Genomic DNA, 11,578 nt, shown 5'->3' with positions numbered 1-11,578 from the left:
GCCCCCCACGCCGCAGGCCTCAAGCCGCAGCCTAGGCACGACGGACGGCACGGCGGCGGAGGCGGAGACGGAGGCGGAGAGGCAGCCCGGCGGGGGCGGCAGGGCGTCGCCCGCTTCGGCGTCCCGCGGCTCCTCCTGCCGCTGCTGCGGAGGTGGCGGCAGGGCGTCCGTCTCCGCCGTGGCGGCGGCGGTTCTGCCGGCGGGCATCGACTCCGTCGGCGGGGCAGTCGTGCTGCTGCGCGCCTTTGGCGACGAGCAGGACGTCGCGGCACTCGAACTGCGCCGCTCCGCCTCGTGCGCGACGTCCGTCAGCAGGGCGTCGATCGCCGCCAGCTCCTCCCGCGCCATCCGCACGTACTCCGCGTGCTCCTCCATCTCCCGCAGGAGCGCGGCCGTCTCGGCAGCCGCGGCGGCGCCCCGCGCCCCACCCGCCTCGACGCCTGGCGCAGCTGCCAAAGCAGCCTCGCCGGCCCGCAACATGGCCGTAATCCAGCGGTGCAGCGGCCCCAGCGTCGGGTGCACGCGCACGACGCGATCGAACGTCCACGTTGCGTCAAAGTCACGCCGCCGCACCGCCGCAACCTCGGCGGCCGTCACGGCGGACGGATCGCGCCGCACGAGCCGCCGCTGCAGCTCCTTCATGCTGCGGCAGTTGTCCCACGACATGTACAGCCGCTCGCCGAGTAAACAAACGGCGGCCTGGACAACCTCCGCGACGGCAAGCGGCGGGTGGCGCAGAGTGCACAGGTCCTCCCACAAACGCGCAGGCACCGCCCACAGTGCGGCCCGCGCCGCCGTGAGCGCCTCCATTGCGTCCCTTACCTCTTGCTGCTGCTGCCGCTGCTGTGCGGCCCTTGCGGCGGCGTCGTCCTCGGCTGCACTGTGAACCCACGCCTGTATCTCGGCGATGCGAGCGAGGGAAGTCTCCACGTCACTGCGCAGCTGCTCACTTCGTCGGCGCAGCTCCTCCACGTCGTCAAGCGAAAGGGAGGACTCCCGCTGGCCCCTGCCCTTGTTGTGGTTGCTACTGTTTTTGGCGCCGCGTGTGTCTGCAAGCGCGGACGCCTCTTTTGTAGGCCCGCCAGTGTGCGGCACGTGCATCACTGCACGATGCACACACACACACGCACACACACGGACAGACGCACACGCTAACCCTACCCCCGCTAACCCAAAACTCTGCCGCATGCGTTGTGCGGCGTTTGTGGAGGAGGCAGAAGTAGAAGCAGAAGCAGAAGCAGAAACAGAAACAGAAGCAGCGTGGGGCGGGTGTGCCACGCGAAGGAACAAGGCAAGCCGCGCGCGAGCCGTCACGGTAGGCGGCCAACACGCAGTTGGCTCAGGCCCGTGCAGGGAGGCGCGGTAACGATGGAAAGGTGCGGGAAAACGCGTGGGGGAGGCGGCGGCGGAGGGCAGCGGCACGCATATACCACAAAACAAAACGCGAGAAAAAAAAACGCGGCCCCGCAGCTGCATCGGCGAGAAGAATGCCGGGAACCGCGAAATGAGCGAAAGCGGCGTCCCCGCCGGAGAATCCCGGTCGTGCCCGCAGACACCTCTAGGCGTGTGTACAGAGACGTGCGTAGGTGGCAGTACGCAGAAGTCTGCGTGCAGAAACACAGAGGGAGAACATTGGCCGCGGCTTCGCGCCACCCACAGAGAGACAGACCGAGAACGAGCGAGCGAGAAGACGAAAGAATACAATAGAAAGCTTTAAAACAAAACAACAGGCATACAAGAAAAAAAAAAAGACGCGTGTGCTGCGTGTGTAGGAAACAAATGAAGTGAACCACAACGACGACGCTAACGCTGACGGCCACCAATAACAGAGGGGAAGAAAAGCACGGCAAGACAAGGGAAGGCGGAGGCGCGGGAGCGGCCGCTGCAGTCGCTACGCCGCCACAGCCGCGCCGAGCCGCGCCCGCACCTCCTCGAGGACCTTCTCCGTCGCCTTTGCCTCCCGCGACTGCCGCTCGGACTCGTCCCTGAGCCGTCTCACAACCTCCTGCAGCTGCAGCGCACGACGCTCGTCGGCGGACTTGGACTGCGACCCCCGCCGCCCCTCCTCCTGGCACGCCGCCTGGAGCTTCTCCTGCAGCTTTCGCTCCTCCGCCTCCTGCGCGCGCAGATGGACGCGAAGCGTCTCCAGCTGACGTTCATTCTCCCGCAGTGCGGCGTGAGTGGACTCCTTCTCCCCCTCCGCCTCGCACTGCCGGTCCCACAGCGCCGTGAGCTCCCGCTGCTTGTCCGCCAACTTCTGCCGGGTCGCCTCGTGCGCGTGCAGCTCGGCGTTCAGCTGCTCGGCGAAGTTCTCCGCGTCCCGGCGCTGCCGCTGCAGCTCATCGCTCAGCTGCTGAATACGCGTCTGCAGCTCGCCCGCCGCGGCGTTTCCCTCCCCTGTCGCGCGCAGCTGCAATGGCGGCACCGGCTGTCGCGTGCCCTGCCGGAGGGCCTCCTCAAGTTCCGCCTCCAGTTCCTCAATCTGCCGCTGCGCCGCTGCCAGCTGCGCCTCGGGCGTGCTCGCCTTGTCCATCTGCAGCGCCGAGGAGGTGTAGTAGTTCGGCGCGTTCGCGGTGCGGAAGTTGTCAAGCTCCTCCTTCGCATAGCGCAACTCCTCCTGCACGGCCCGGAGGTCGTCCTCCAGCAGCTGCACCTGCGCCGCCGTGGGGTTCTCGTGCAACGCCCGCCTGAGACGGTTTTCGAGATCCTCAACCTTCACGGCGGGGTCCTCCGCCGCCTCATCCTCGCGGGGGCCCACGGCGGAGCCGGCCGTGGGACTGAGAGCGCGAAGCTGCGGCGTGCGGCGACGCAGGCTCCGCGGCGTCGGGTACGACGGGGAGCTCGTGGACGACGGCCGCGAGGGGTGCAGCGGCACCCCGGCCTCCGTGATCGCCTGGTTGAGCTTCTCCAGCTCCCGCTGCCGTTCCTCCAGCTCCCGCTGCGTCTCGTGCCGGCCGCTCTCCAGCTCCCGCAGCCGCTGCAGCGTGCGGCCGTGCTCGCCGCGGAGCCCCTCCAACGCGGCCTGCAACTTGCGGTGGGCGGCGTCGGCGCGCTGCTGCTCCTTCCAGCCGGTGGCGCGGCCCTTCAGTGCGCCCTTCAGCTCCTGCACCTGCTCCGCCGTCAGGCGGGTGACCAGACTCTCCGGCTTGCCGTAGTTGCAGAGAACGGCGGCGTGCAGCGTCACGACGGAGTCCTCCGCGAAGGACCAGATGGCGCCGGTGCCGTCCACGTCGTCCACGTCCTCCGCAGTGCGGCTGTCCGCCGCGTCGCCTTCGCCTTCCGCCGCCGCCGCCGCCGCCGCCCCGTCGCGGGGGGACTGCGCCGCCTGCCCGGCCTCCACGCTGGCCGGCGTCGGTCGACCCTCCAGCCTCGCGCGCAGTCGCTCCTCCTCCGCGGCGTACCTTAGCACCGCCCGCTGCAGCGCCGCAAGCTGGTCCTCCAGGCCGGTGATTTCTACCCACTCGTTCAGGTGCTGCACGTCGTAGGCAGCGAGGTTTTCTGCGGCGCTCGACGTCTCCAGCTGCGCCACCACCCACTGCTGCAGATATCCCAGCGCCTGGCTGCCGCTCATGGCGTCGCCGTAGGTGAAGCGGGGGTTGGACAGAAACTGCCGCTGGATGCTCGCCTTGGTTGCCGCGCTCAGCTTGGCGGGGTCAAACTGCGCCACCGTGCGCACAAACTCCGGGCTACGGATGACGCCCTGAATCTGCCCCCACGACACACACCGCTCGCCGATAACTGTGAGCACCGCCTTCATGACGAGCACGACAATGTATGGGGGTTTGGGGTAGCAGCGGATCTCGCGCCAGTCACTTGCCTCCACCTCGTTGATGCGGGCACGCACGTCCGCGAGCACCTGCTCCGCCGCGTCCGCCGCCGCCTCCATCCGCCGCCGCGAAAACGCATACGTCACCCGCCTTGCCGCGAGCGTCTTTTGTATTGCCTCAATCTCCTCGTTCACGCGTGCGCGCAGGTGCTGCAGCTCCTCGAGGCGCGTCACCGCCCGCTCCCGCTCGTCCGGTGACACCACGGCGTCAGCCGGCGGCGGCTGATAGTGCGACAGTGCGCCGTCGTGGCGCCAGCGCAGCAGCTGCACGAGACGAGGCGCCGGAAGGGCGGCGACCGTCGCCAGCCCCCACTGCCACGCGTGATGCTCGTCTACGTACTCAAACGCCACAAGATCGTTCACGGAAACCCGCACGTGGGGGGGGCCGCCACGCACATTCTCGGGCGCCGGCGGAGCCGCCTTGGAGCCCCTCCGCGCGGCCGCGGCAGCCGGAGGCGCAGTCGCAGGCGCAGGCGCAGGGCAGGCGGTGGGGCAGCCGGAGACGGAGACACCGCCGCCTTCTCGGTCCGCTTCATCGCCGCGGCTTCCCCTCGCCGCATCCCTCGCTCTCTTTACCCCCCGCTCGCCCGGCAGGAATGCGCGCCGAGTAGACTTCCTCCGCCTCGCCCCACCGCTGTTTCCCCTCCAACCGCAACTTCCCTAACACCCGCCCCACCGCACACCGACGATGCCGCAGGCAAAATTTTTTTTAAAAAAGCCACTCGCAGGGGCAACGCCGTAGGAGCGCTCTAATGCCTTGCTGTGCTCCACTCTACCTGTTTTTTTTGTTTGTTTGTTTGTTTGTTTGCCTCCCCGCGGCGTGGCGGGGTCGTGTGTGGCTGCGCTTCGCTGCTGCGTGGGGGGAGACGGGGGAGTTGAAAGGCGGGCAGAGGCGCAACGGCGGCGGCACACCGCGCACCGCCCACGCAAGCAGGCAGGAGCGGCGGCACACACAACAAAACAAAACAACAACAAACGAACAAAAGTGCACACACAAAAATGCACGCGTCAAATATTTCACTTCTCTTACTTTTTTCCTTTTGCCTCTTTTTCTTCTTCTTCTTTTTTCCAGTTCCGCCTGCATGCGAGGAGCGTGGGTGCGGCATGCGGGAGGGAGAGAGAAGGAGAGAGAGAGGAGGGGGGATGGTAAGGTAAAAAAAAAAAAAACAGAGTCCCCCGCCAGTCGCTCCCGCGGGTCAAGCGGGAGCGGCGCCTGCGGCGGCCCCCCACAGCACGGGCGCGTCGCAGTCCAAAATATGTCTTCCGCAGCGACTACCGCCTGCACAACGCGAAGCACACGGAAGAAGTCAAAAGGACAGAAACGGTCCACGCAGGCCGACACACACACACACACAGCCAGCCAGCCAGCCAGCCGGTGGCAGCTTGAGAAACAGACGAAGAAACAAGTCGCGTGCGTAGCTGGTAAATGTCATACCCCGCGCCTTTCGTTGCGAACCGGGGCGGCTCCGTTGCGCCTCCTCCTCCCGCCCGCCCTGTCACCGCGAGGCGGGTTCGAGGAGGGCCGCCGCAACGTATTCCACGTAGAGAAAAGTGCCGGGCAGCCCCACGCTGCATCCCGCACCCGCAGAGGGCTGCTGACGAAAAAAAAAAAAATCAAGTCAAAAAAAAAACATTTTCCCACGGCGTAGAGGAAAGTGAGACGACGGCAGCGGCGGGGGTGGGCAGGTGCTCTTCAGCCGCGCGCTTTTCCCCGCCCCTCCGCTCACGGCTGCTGCTCTGTGGGGACGATTGCGTGAGTGCCCCCCAAACAAACAAAATAAAGGACAAACCGAAACAAGACAAAAGAAAAGTTGGAATCGTGGAAATTGGCCGTGCGCAAATACCTATTGAAAGTACAAATCTTAGCAACAAACACGTAGTGATCGTTAGTTGCCTCCTACTTCTTCGCATTAATCCTGTATTTTTGCCTTTTTTTTTTCACTTTCTCTTTTTCTTTTTCTTTCCCCCCCCCCACCCTCTCTGCCTCCCTCTTACTTTCTCTGGGTGGAATTAGTCCCTCCTACTACACTTGCGTGCGAAGATGCACGCCGCCGGCGGCCCTCAGCGTGTGGGTGCGTGTGTGGCTGCCATGAATTCCTGCAGGGCGGTCTCGCCAAACGACCCCACCATCTGGGCGAAACGCGAACCCGCGGAGCGCACGAGCTCGTGCGGCGACCCCGCCTCCACCACGCGGCCCTCCTCCATCAGCAGAATCATGTCGTACGTGGCGACGGTGTGCAGGCGGTGGGCGATTGTAATGACGGTGTGCGCCGCAAAGGCGTGGGTGACGGCGTGCTGAATTTGCTTGTCCAGCGCGGGGTCGACGTTGGCGGTGGCCTCGTCCATCAGAATGAAGGCGCAGCCGCGCCGCAGCAGCGCCCGCGCCATGCAGAGCAGCTGCCGCTGGCCCACGCTGAAGTTTGAGCCGCCCTCCTCCACTGGGCACAGCAGCGGATCCGTCTCGGTCGCGAGCCGCTCCTCCATCCCGACCAGCCGCACGGCCTCGCGCACCTGCGCGTCGGTGCAGCGGTTGAGCGGGTCGAGGTTGTCCCGCACGTTGCCGTTGAAGAGGAGCGGGTCCTGCGGGATCATCGAGAAGAGCTGCCGCAGCTCACGCAGGCGGTAGGCGCGAATCGGGCGTCCCGAGACCACAATCTGCCCACCCGCAATCTCCACCATGCGGAGCAGCGTGAGCAGCAGCGAGGACTTGCCGCTGCCGGTGCGGCCGATGACGCCGACCTTCTGCCCGGCGGCGATCGTGAAGCTCACGCCGCGCAGCACCGGTGGCAGTCCCGCACGGTACCGCATCGTCACCCCACGGAACTCCAAGGAGCCCGCCGGCGCGCGTCTGTCGCCGTCCTCCTCGTCGCCGTCCGCTGCGGGGGAGTAGAGCGGCCCCGGCGCGGCACCCTCCGCACTGTCCTCAGGCGCCATCGTCACCGCCACCGTTGCGGCGTCGTCCTTGTCGTCGGAGGGCGTCACAGCCGGGGCCGCGGGGGCGCCTTCCCGCCCCTGCGTCTCCAGCTGCAGGATGGCCGCATCGATGTCCTCGAGGAGGTCCTCGTGCTCAATGTCGGAGGTGTAGTGCAGCACGCGCTCGACGCAGTTCATGTCCGCCTCCAAGGAGGCCGCCTGATTCACCACGTACTTCAGCTGCGTGCTGATGTTCACCGCCATTGTGAGACTCAGCGAGATCAGCCCGACGTCGACGCGACCAAACTGCAGCATCACAAGCAGCACCCCCACCAGCGCCACGGACGTCAAGACAACGTTGCTGAGGAACTCAATGCGCACGGCGAGCCAGCAGTCGCAGACCGTCTGCATGTAGGAGCAGGCGAAGACGGTGTCAAGGCGCTGCAGCGCCGTCGCCAGGAAGGCGGTGGTTCTGTCGTACGCGGCGATGGTCCAGCGGCCGGAGAGCATCTCGCCAAGCACGGAGAAGACGGGTGAGTTGGAGCGGTTGGCGATGCGCCGCATCTCGCGATTGGCGCTGTTGTAGAAGACCATCAGCCTGTAGTACACCAGCAGGCAGGGGACAATCGCGACGAGCACAAAGTACTGCGAGATCGCCATCACGGCGAGCGCGGAGGTCACCGACAGGATGCACTGAAGGAAAAAAATGAGGCTCCCCTGCAGGTCCGAGTCAATGCTGCCCATGTCCTTCGAGAAGCGGTTCAGCACCCGGCCCAGGGGCGTCGTGTCGAAGAAGGACATGGGCGCCACCGCGACGGACCGCAGCAGCCGCGCGTGCAGGCGCCAGGAGCCGCGGCGCAGGACGGCGTAGGCGGAGGTGTTGCGCAGCGGGGAAGTCAACGCGCTGGCGGCGACGAGGCCCACGTACACCAGCAGGTACGTCCGCGACGCCAGCTCGAACCGCCTCACCGACCAGAACGAGAGCCACAGCGAGGGCGACACAAGCACAAACTCCGTCAGGAAGAAAAGGAGGAGGATCAGCATGCAGGCGGTGGCCCCGCCGCAGGCCTCCGCGTAGCGCACGTACGACGCCCACGACACCGCCCCCACCGCCTTCTCCTCGTCGGTCATGAGTTTCCCCCCCGCACCGGCGCCGGTGCCCCCCTTCGCCTCCTTCGCCGGCTCCTGCTTCCGCTGCTGCTCCTCCTCCTCCTCCTCCTCCTCGTCGTCGCCGCCACCGTCGTCGAAGAGGAGGCCGCCGGCCCCAACCGTCTCGTTGCTGTCGCTGTCGTTGGTGCCTGTGCCCGCGGTCTCGCCCTTCGGTTCCTGCGAAGCTTCCACCGTCTCGCCGGCCTCAACCGCCGCCTGCGGCGCGACGGGACCAGCCGCAGCAGCGAAGCGCTTGTACTCCTCGTACGATCCCGCGAAGGCGACGGTCCCGCCCCCCTGCATCACAACGATGTAGTCTGCGTGGTGCAGCTGGTGCAGTTGGTGGGTGACGAGCAGCCGCGTCTTTGACCGCAGCTCACCCAGGATGCACTCATGCATCACCCGCTCCCCAACGTGGGCGTCCAGCGCGGAGAGGGGGTCGTCGAGGAGGTACAACTCCCGCCCGGCGGCGTACACCGCACGGGCGAGGCTGACGCGGGCCTTTTGCCCGCCGCTCAGGTTGACGCCCTTCTCGCCAATCTCCGTCTCCACCCCGTCCGCGAGAAGCCTGAGGTCCGACTCCAGCTGGGTGCAGCGCAGCGTCCGCCGAAAGCGGGCCTCGTCCATGTCGCTAAAGAAGAGAATGTTATCCTTTACTGTGGCGTTCATGATCCAGGCCTGCTGCGGCACGTAGGCGATGCTCGGCACCGCGCGGACACGGCCGGCGGTCACCGCGTGGCTGCCGAGCAGCGCGTCAACCAGCGTCGACTTGCCGCTGCCGGTGGCGCCAATCACGCATGTGAGTTTCCCCTTCGGAATGCGCAGGGTGACGTCGTGCAGGAGGATCTTTGCCTGCAGCTCATGATACTCGACGGAGCCCGTGGCGGCCGCGGCGTCCACCCCCTTCCGTGCCGCGGCGCGCAGCTCCTCCGCGTTCGGCGGGAGTTTACGCGGCACGTAGGTGGAGATGGTGGCGTGCGTGAACTCCGCCGCGGCCGCCGCCATCGCGGGTTCCTGCAGCAGTGCGTCGGCTGCATCCTGCGGCTGCGCCTGGCGCTCGGCCGCGTGCTGCCGCAGCGTTTCCAGCATCCCCTCATCGGCGTCCTCGCACTCAATGAACTTCGTGATGCGGCGCATCGAGACGCTGAAGCGGGCCACGCTGGAGAAGGCGAACGAAATCATGACGAACGGCGTCTGCATGATGCCCAGCAGCGCGAGCGTGGGGAAGACGATGGCGGGGGTCAGCTCGTTGCCGGTCCCGCCGTAGAGCAGAAAGACCACCGCCACGACGAGGGCCGGGATCGCGTTGGTGACGAACGCGATGGCGACGTACAGCAGCTGCGAGGCCCGCAGTGCGGCGAGCTCCGCCCTGCGTTTCTCCTCGATGCGCCGAATGAAGGCGGGCTCCCACGACATGAACTTCGCCACCCGCACGCCGGAGAAAAACTCGTTCGTCGCCTTCAGCCGGGCGTCCGTCGCCCGTGAGAGTCGGGCGTACACGGCGTAGTAGCGGCGCATGAGCAGCGCCTGCAGCGGCAGGAAGAGAAGGAGGACGCCAAAGCCGGCAAAGGCGCACCAGCCGACGAAGCGGTACAAGAGCACAAGGGAGACGATGAGCTGCAGCGGGGCACCGAAGAGGATGGGCAGCATCATTGGAAAGTTCCGCGCGCTGTTAATGTCGTTGCTCACCATGTTCACAATGCGGCCCACGCTCATCTCCGGGTGCGACAGCGCCTTGCGTGAGATGGTCCCACACTTCTCAAAGAGCACCCCCTGCAGCGCGTTCTGAAAGATGTAGCCGCTGCGCCAGCCGAGCTGTGACAGCTTGCTGCCCGACGCACTCTGCACGAGCGTGAGCAGCGAAAAGGCCAGGACGAGCAGCACCCCGTCACGCCAGCTCGGCTGCGGCAGCTCAAGGTACTGAATGTAGCGCTGAAGCACCACCGGCACGGTGAGCTGGCAGGCGTCACGCAGTAGACGAAAGGGAATGAGCAGGTAAACTTGGTAGCCCAGCGCACTGAAGAGGGCACTTGCGACGGACATGGGCTTCGGTCGCTGCTGCGTGGTGGCCGGCATACCGCCCTGCCGCTGTCTTTCCTTCGGCAGCGGGCAGGTGATGACAATGTCCTCCACGCGCTCGCAGGTGGCGGTGGCGTCCCCGGCGGCGGTGTGAAACAGGTGCTCTCCCTCCACAACCCCGTTCGTGAAGGGCGTGCGTGCGGCATCCTTCGCCTCCTCCTTCAGGCGATGCGCCGGCGGCACCCGCCACTCCACACCGGCGTACAGCTGCCGCGGCGTCCGCTTCTGCTGCGCGTACCCCACCCAGCGAAGCTCCCCGGCGCTGCTGCGGTCCCGGCGGTGGTGCACCGTGGCCCCAATGTACGCGTCCCACACGTGGCGCCCGAGATGCTGCTGCTGCAGCTTCCGCGACAGGAGCAGGCCGGCGTTGTACGCACGCGACATCAGCGTCGGCCGGGGCATGTCCGCCTCAGTCAGCTCCTCCCGTGCGGCGCGGAACATGAGGTCCCCTATCCAGGTGTAGTACATCTGCCCACAGAGCCAGCTGGCGCCGTCCTCGGGCTGCAACTTGTACGGTGGCTCCGGCCCCCACAAATCATTCAGCCGCTGCCGCCGGTGATGCTGCCGCGTATTCAGCTCCGCCTCGCAATTCTCCAGACTCCGCATCGCCTCCGCCGCCATTTCTTCTAACAGGCACCGCTGGTCACTCTGCCCGTCATCCGCCGCGAGCAGCGGCACCCGCCCCTCGGCATCAGGCTCGCGACACATTTTGCCGTGGTTCACTCCCGCCCCCTCCCTTTGCTGCTACTGTCACCCAGCACCCGCGCCTCCTTCGTGCCTGTCCTCCGGCAGCCCAAGCAGGGCGTGTGCTTATGAATATGTATAAATATATGTACACCCACTGTATGTGTGTGTGTATGTGTGTGTGTGTGCTTGGGTGTGTGCAAGCTTGTATAGTTATTACTACGGAGGCGGCCGCTTTGTGTGCGTGGGTGTGTTTGCGCTTCTCGCCCTGAGCCCCCTCCCCCGCTTATTATTACCGTTTACCAGTTGTCCTCGTCGCCGTCGCCGTCGCCGTTGCCGTTGATGCTGTTGCCGCGCGTCCTCGCCGCGTGTGTGGCTGTGCTGGTCGGGGCGGAGGCGCGAATATGCAAGAAAACAAACAAACAAAAAAAAAGAACTACACAAAACAACAAACAAACAAAAAACAGGAAAAAGAAAAAAAAAGGTCTGCGGGGCAACCCGTAGGCCTCCGCTTTCCCTCCACGACGGCGTGTGCGTGTGCGAAGAGAAGAGAGGCGCAGGCACACGCACGGTGGGCGGGAATGTGCCGGCGGGCGCAGACAACACACACGCACGCACAGAAATAAACATATAAAAAAAAAAGAGAGAATCAACGGCGGAGCGCGCGGTTCGCCGCAGCGCCGCCAAACGCCTCACACGCGCGTCGAGGCGACACACACAAGGCACCGCAGGCAGAAAACGCCACAGACAGAGAGAGAAACAAAAACAAAAAACAACAACAACACAAAAAAACACAAATTGTCAGACGGAACAAAAGCACTAGAGAAATCAAAAAACAAAACTACAAACTAAAACTGACTAGAGAAAGTAGAGGAAAAAGCAAAGCTAGACGGCGCCACTAGAAACGAGTATAAAGAACATACAGGC

General features: G+C 65.3%; 3 protein-coding genes across 3 annotated transcripts in view, besides 16 other annotated features; all 3 read right to left on the bottom strand.

Moving 5' to 3' along the window:
- Positions 1 to 1,101, bottom strand: part of Tco025E_01471 (uncharacterized protein) — a gene marked incomplete at both ends in the record, with an annotated part of 1,245 nt that extends 144 nt beyond the window's left edge. The window contains one exon of the mRNA XM_029368409.1: positions 1 to 1,101. This exon is cut by the window's left edge and continues 144 nt beyond it. Within this exon, the coding sequence (XP_029231461.1) occupies positions 1 to 1,101 (1,101 nt within the window).
- Positions 1,102 to 1,113: 12 nt separating this feature from the next.
- Positions 1,114 to 1,150: a microsatellite.
- Positions 1,151 to 1,213: 63 nt separating this feature from the next.
- Positions 1,214 to 1,259: a microsatellite.
- A 632-nt stretch (positions 1,260 to 1,891) lies between these two features.
- On the bottom strand, positions 1,892 to 3,886 carry Tco025E_01470 (dynein heavy chain, cytosolic; the record flags this gene model as incomplete). Its single annotated transcript, XM_029368408.1, has 1 exon — positions 1,892 to 3,886. One exon carries the CDS (start codon positions 3,884 to 3,886, stop codon positions 1,892 to 1,894), a length of 1,995 nt encoding a protein of 664 aa, XP_029231460.1.
- A 393-nt stretch (positions 3,887 to 4,279) lies between these two features.
- Positions 4,280 to 4,313: a microsatellite.
- Positions 4,314 to 4,606: 293 nt separating this feature from the next.
- Positions 4,607 to 4,634: a microsatellite.
- Positions 4,635 to 4,774: 140 nt separating this feature from the next.
- Positions 4,775 to 4,811: a microsatellite.
- Positions 4,812 to 4,846: 35 nt separating this feature from the next.
- Positions 4,847 to 4,893: a sequence feature (GA-rich).
- Positions 4,894 to 4,936: 43 nt separating this feature from the next.
- Positions 4,937 to 4,964: a microsatellite.
- A 200-nt stretch (positions 4,965 to 5,164) lies between these two features.
- Positions 5,165 to 5,181: a microsatellite.
- Positions 5,180 to 5,200: a microsatellite.
- Positions 5,201 to 5,427: 227 nt separating this feature from the next.
- Positions 5,428 to 5,457: a microsatellite.
- Positions 5,458 to 5,754: 297 nt separating this feature from the next.
- Positions 5,755 to 5,789: a microsatellite.
- Positions 5,789 to 5,817: a sequence feature (GA-rich).
- Positions 5,818 to 5,887: 70 nt separating this feature from the next.
- On the bottom strand, positions 5,888 to 10,675 carry Tco025E_01469 (ATP-binding cassette protein subfamily C, member 1; the record flags this gene model as incomplete). The annotated part of the gene is made up of 1 exon (XM_029368407.1): positions 5,888 to 10,675. The coding sequence occupies one exon, from the start codon at positions 10,673 to 10,675 to the stop codon at positions 5,888 to 5,890; it is 4,788 nt and encodes a 1,595-aa protein (XP_029231459.1).
- Positions 10,676 to 10,778: 103 nt separating this feature from the next.
- Positions 10,779 to 10,851: a microsatellite.
- A 209-nt stretch (positions 10,852 to 11,060) lies between these two features.
- Positions 11,061 to 11,132: a microsatellite.
- Positions 11,133 to 11,409: 277 nt separating this feature from the next.
- Positions 11,410 to 11,448: a microsatellite.
- Positions 11,449 to 11,506: a microsatellite.
- Positions 11,507 to 11,578: the final 72 nt, after the last annotated feature.

This window comes from Trypanosoma conorhini, assembly GCF_003719485.1.
Source record: "Trypanosoma conorhini strain 025E chromosome Unknown Tco_14.4_contig_00048, whole genome shotgun sequence".
In the NCBI taxonomy this organism is placed as follows: Eukaryota; Euglenozoa; class Kinetoplastea; order Trypanosomatida; family Trypanosomatidae; genus Trypanosoma; species Trypanosoma conorhini.
This window is presented reverse-complemented; position numbering and strand designations above follow the sequence as displayed.